Consider the following 6025-nt stretch of genomic DNA (forward strand, 5'->3'; position numbering starts at 1 on the left):
GTATTGACTACAGGAGTTGGGAGGTCATGTTGCGGCTGTGCAGGGCATTGGTTAGACCACTGTTGGAATATTGCATGCAATTCTGGTCTCCTTCCTATTGGAAAGATGTGAAACTTGAAAGGGTTCAGAAAAGATTTACAAGGATGTTGCTAGGGTTGGAGGATTTGAGATATAGGGAGAGGTTGAACAGGCTGAGGCTGTTTTCCCTGGAGCGTCAGAGGCTAAGGGGTGACCTTATAGAGGTTTACAAAATTATGAGGGGCAGGGATAGGACAAAGTCTTTTCCCTGGGTTTGGGGAGTCCAGAATTAGAGGGCATAGGTTTAGGGTGAGCGGGGAAAGTTATAAAAGAGACCTAAGGGGCAACTTTTTCACACGTATGTGAATGGAATGAGCTGCCAGAGGAAGTGGTAGAGGCTGGTACAATTGCAACAATTATGAGGCATTTGGATGGGTATATGAATAGGAAGGGTTTGGAGGGATATGGGCCGGGTGCTGGCAGGTGGGACTAGATTGGGTTGGGATATCTGGTCGGCATGGACGGGTTGGACCGAAGGATCTGTTTCCATGCTGTACATCTCTATGACTCTATGTCTCTAAGGAGGTATAATTAGTAAGTTTGCAAATGACACAAAAAATTGTTGATTTTGTTGATAGTGAGGGGGCTGGTCTCAGGCTATACTCTGCTGTCGATCAGCTGGTAAATTGGGCAGAGTAATGGCTGATGGAATTTAATCTCAGTAAGTGCGAGGTGATGCATGTTGGGAGGTCTTATAAGGGTAGTTAATACACAGTAATGGTAGTGTTGAGGAACAAAGGGACTTTGGTGTACAAGTTTATAGATCCTTGAAAGTGCCAGCTCAAGTAGGCAGAGTGGTGAAGAATACATGCCTTCATTAGCCAGGACATAAAGTATGAGAGCAAGGAAGTCATGTTACAATTTTAAAAAACATTGGTTCGCCTACAGAAACAATACTGTTTATAGTTCTTTTTGCCACACTTTCAGAAGGACATGATTACGCTGGAGAAAGTGCAGAAGATTCACGACGATGTTGCCCGGAATGAAATGTCTCAGTTATGAGGAGAGTTTGGATAAATTGGGTTTGTTTTCCTTGGACCCAGAAGAGACTGAGGGCAGATCTGCATAAGGTATACAAAATTATAAGAGGCACAGACATAGGAGATTGTGAGAATCTCTTTCCCATGGCAGATTATCTACAACCAGAGGACATACGTTTAAGGTGAGGAGCAGATGGTTTAGAGATTTGAGGAAAGATTTTTCACCCAGAGGGTGGTAGATATATTAATGTGCTGCCTGAGAGGGTGGTGGAGACTGATACTCTTGCAACATTTAGGAACCATCTGGATAATTTCTTAAAATACCAGGGCAGAGTAGGCTATGGACCAAGTGAATGGAAATAGGATTAGTGTAGACGAAGTGTTTGTTGGTCGGCATGGACATGGTGGGCCAAAGGGCTTGTTTCTTAGATGTATGACTCAATGACTCTAACAGAAATCTCTTATTGTGGCAATACAGACCTTTAAACAAAGTCTATATCCAAGGCTCAATGCCTAATATCCAGAGGCAACAAATACAGTGTGTACTAGTTTCCTTTAAAAGCTATCTCAGTTTTAAAGATATATTCCTATTTGTGTATAAGTTATTAACTTCAATCATTGCAAATGTAGTAATGTGTATAGTGAAATACTGAGCACAGAATACATGTTTATTAAATGCAACAGTAGTATATTTCAATACTTGGATCAGTGTTTAAGGTAATTGGAAGGTAAGAACAGGAGCAGGCCAATCAGCCCTTACTGATTAAAAATCTGTCTATCTCAGCCTTGAATATACTTAATGCCTAACCTTGACAAGGACTGATTCAGGATAGTCAACATGGCTTTGTGCGTGGGAAATCAGGTCTCACAAACTTGATTGATTTTTTTGAAGAAGTAACAAAGAGCAATGATGAGGCAGAGCGGTAGACGTGGTCTATATGGACTTCAGTAAGGCATTCGACAAGGTTCCCCATGGGAGACTGATTAGCAAGGTGAGATCTCCTGGAATACAGAGAGAACTAGCCATTTGGATACAGAACTGGCACAAAGGTAGGAGACAGAGGGTGGTGGTGGAGGGTTGTTTTTCAGACTGGAGGCCTGTGACCAGTGCAATGCCGCAAGGATCGGTGCTGGGTCCCCTACTTTTTGTCATTTACATAAATGATTTGAATATGAACATAGGAGGTATAGTTAATAAGTTTGCAGTGTAATGGACAGCATAAGAGGTACAGTTAGTAAGTTTGCAGACAACACCAAAATTGGAGGTGTAGTGGACAGCAAAAAGGGTTACCTCAGGTTATAACAGGTATCTTGACCAGATGGGCCAATGGGCTGAGAAGTGGAAGGTGGAGTTTAATTCAGATAAATGCGAAGTGCTACATTTTGGGAAAGCAAATCTTAGCAGGACTTATACAGGTAAGGTCCTTGGGAGTGTTGCTGAACAAAGAGATTTTGGAGTGCAGGTTCATAGCTCCTTGAAAGTGGAGTCACAGGTAGATAGGATAGTGAAAAAGGTGTTTGGTATGCTTTCTTTTATTGGTCAGAGTATTGAGGTCATGTTGCAGCTGTACAGGACATTGGTTAGGCCACTGTTGGAATACTGCGTGCAATTCTGGTCTCCTTCCTATTGAAAAGATGTTGTGAAACTTGAAAGGGTTCAGAAAAGATTTACAAGGATGTTGCCAGGGTTGGAGGATTTGAGCTATAGGGAGAGGCTGAACAGGCTGGGGCTGTTTTCCATGTAGCACCGGAGGCTAAGGGTGACCTTATAGAGGTTTACAAAATTATGAGGAGCATGGATAGGATAAATAGGCAAAGTCTTTTCCCTGGGGTCGTGGAGTTCAGAACTGGAGGGCATAGGTTTAGGTGAGAGGGGAAAGATATAAAAGAGACCTAAGGAGCCACCTTTTCACACAGAGGGTGGTACGTGTATGGAATGAGTTGCCAGAGGAAGTGGTGGAGACTGGTACAATTGCAACATTTAAGAAGCATCTGGATGGGTATATGAATAGGAAGGGTTTGGAGGGATATTGGCTGGGTGCTGGCAGATGGGACTAGATTGGGTTGGGATATCTGGTCGGCATGGACAGGTTGGAATGAAGGGTCTGTTTCCATGCTGTACATCTCTATGACTCTATGACAGCCTTCTGCGCTAAAGAATTCCACAGATTCATTACCCTCTGAGAGAAGAAATACCTCCTCATCTCTGTCTTAAATGTTACTCCAAGATGAAAACCTCTGGCATATTGGTCTCTATGGGGATTGTAACACTCTCTTTTCGTGTCTGTTAATTAAAGTTTTCTGGAATACGCTATTAATTTATTTCCCATTATTACTCAAATTTTAGCTCATTAACAGTTAGGATTACTACAATCACCTACACCTAAAAAGAATAAGGACATGATAATGTTGTACAACAATTGAGTCAGTGTCTGTTCAGAGGCGTTCAAGGTAATGTACATACCTCCCACCGTATTGTAAAGCGGCGTTTCCCAGGTTCCTGCATTAGTTCAGTCACAGGCGTATAAACCTGTGGCTTATCTATAAGCTCTGGAATAAAGCAGAAACAATAGCTGTTTTTCAACCATTTTCTGTGCTGGTAACATATTTTGAGGTTTCTGTGTTCCTCAAGAAAGTTTTCAGTCTGGCTTCTGTTTGTAAGGAAAATGTTTTGTTTGGGCATCTTCCCAATGTCATTTGACACAGATGGTGATTCTGTCGTGAACTGTTGCCAATGACAATTTCTCTCAGGTTTCTAACAACGATAATCAATAATAATATTAATTATTAAACTTCTCAATCATGTAAAGGTGTATTTGTTTTACCTTTTGACTGATATTGTCATGAATTATTAAAAACTTTTTGACTATATACATTTCTAGGTTCTGTTTTTGTAATTTTGGAATTTTGGTGGCCCACTTCTGTAGTAGCGTAAGATGATGAGGGGCATGGATAGCTTGGATAGAAAGGAGCTGTTCCCCTCAGATGGAGGGATAAAAACAAGGGGGCGTAATTTTCAGATGAAAGGTAGACCGTTTAGAGGAGATTGGAGGAATTATTTTTTCATCCAGGAAGTAGTGGGAATATGGGATGCACTGGTTGGGAGGGTAATGTGTGTGGGGAACCTCACAACCTTTAAGAGAAAATACTTGATGAGCACTTGAAATGCCTTAATATTCAAGCTATGGACCAAGTGCTAGAAAGTTGGACTGGTGTAGATTTAAAGTTGTTTTTTGGTTCACTTAGGCTCGATGGGCTGAAGGGCCTTTTCTGTACTGTATGATTTTGGGAAGTGTGGTGTAAGCAGATTCAAATGAGGCATTCAAGTGTGCATTGGATGATTGTTTGGATAAAAGTAATGTGCAAGGTTATGGGGAGAAAGGGGATTGGCATTGGGTAATGATGCTCCTTTAACAAGCTAGTGCAGGTATGATGGACCAAATGGTCTCCTTCAGCCATGTAACACTTCGGTGCTTCTGCTTACAGTAAGCCTGTCTATACTAATCTCTCTCTGCAGAAAGATTTCTGTACCAGCTGTGGACCCCAAATTAAAATCATTGGATGTAAAGTTTATTTGCTCTGGGGAGGCACAATAAGTAGTGGGAACATAGAATGGCAACTGCTCAGTGAGTCACTTGATCTTGCCATGCACTAATTGTTGCTCTGTTTTGTGAGTTTGCATGTACTTATGATCAAGCACGTGTGTACCTTGAAAGGAAATTTTGATGAAACAGTTTAACACCATGCTACATAAAATTCTTGTTATGAAGGTATCAGCTATGTCTTGAATAGCTGCTGCAATGAGCATAACGATAGCAAAGTTTGTGCTTATATGTCATGTTTTTGTTGCTCTGCGAATATATCTTATCGTACTTGTCTCAGTAATAACAAGGTCTTAATGTTTATGCTGCCAGAATAAATAGTGAACACATCAACCTATTTTACAGTCCATTTATGTGCATTTTCACTATACCTCTGGCACTCTTACCTAACAAACTCCTATCAATCGCAGTTTCCAAAATTTCAACTAAACCTCATCCATAGCCTTGAATGGGAGTTGTATGTTTTGCTTTAGTTAATATAGCACAGTATTTACCAGGAGGGACATGGTATATTTTAGTCCAAGAACTCCAAAGTCTAATTTTGCAGCGCATCCGAAATTCGTAAGCAGCCAGTCGTTCCAATCCTTGTAGAGTTCCAGAAGGTTGGAAATGAACCTTTTGAAACATAGATATAATTAGTGTTTGCATTCTTTCTGCAAAATCTATGAGTATAGCATCTTTTTAATAGGTTTTTATATGATTCCAATTTGAGTGATTACTCATTGCCAGACATAGACAAGGGTGTTTGCGATGATAGACAGCCTCTCCACATGCAGGGAATTGCAGAGGTGGCTGAAAATTAGAAATCCCATTCTAATAGGGGTGGATCACATTTTGCATTTATGTGTTTTGAGGAGGCAGAAATCCATATAAAACAACAGCTCCCTCCAGTCATGTCTGATTTTGGTGACCCAAGTGAGTGAAACCCAGCACAGTTTAGACCAGTGAGGGGCAGGATCTCAACCTTTTAAAGATGTGGGTTTGGAGGGATATGGGCCGGGTGCTGGCAGGTGGGACTAGATTGGGTTGGGTTATCTGGTCGGCATGGACGGGTTGGACTGAAGGGTCTGTTTCCATGCTATATATCTCTACGACTCTATGACTATGATGTCCACAAGAGAGGTCATCTGCCTTATGTGAGTGCTACATTGACCTTTGGAAGAGGGAAGGTGTTCTTTGGATTTGTTAGAGGTAGACATGAATATGCATAAAAAGTCATACAAATTATTAACGTTTTGAGCTTATTACAACTTTCGACAGGCTGCCCCTAGAAATGTGAGTCTAGATTAGAGTGGTGCTGGAAAAGCACAGCAGGTCAGGCAGCATCCAAGGAGTAGGAAAATCGATGTTTCGGGCAAAAGCCCT

General features: G+C 41.4%; 1 protein-coding gene across 3 annotated transcripts in view; it reads right to left on the reverse strand.

Moving 5' to 3' along the window:
• The window catches only part of LOC122557983 (interleukin-31 receptor subunit alpha-like), an 82136-nt gene that overhangs the window by 26263 nt on the left and 49848 nt on the right, over nucleotides 1-6025 (reverse strand). For all 3 annotated transcript variants that reach the window (XM_043706296.1, XM_043706287.1, XM_043706303.1), the window contains exons 6-7: nucleotides 5155-5275; nucleotides 3523-3608 (exon numbers count right to left, since the gene is read on the reverse strand). In XM_043706296.1, the coding sequence (XP_043562231.1) occupies nucleotides 3523-3608; nucleotides 5155-5275 (207 nt within the window). The remainder of the gene's footprint in view (nucleotides 1-3522; nucleotides 3609-5154; nucleotides 5276-6025) is intronic.

Source organism: Chiloscyllium plagiosum, chromosome 2 (assembly GCF_004010195.1).
Source record: "Chiloscyllium plagiosum isolate BGI_BamShark_2017 chromosome 2, ASM401019v2, whole genome shotgun sequence".
In the NCBI taxonomy this organism is placed as follows: domain Eukaryota; kingdom Metazoa; phylum Chordata; class Chondrichthyes; order Orectolobiformes; family Hemiscylliidae; genus Chiloscyllium; species Chiloscyllium plagiosum.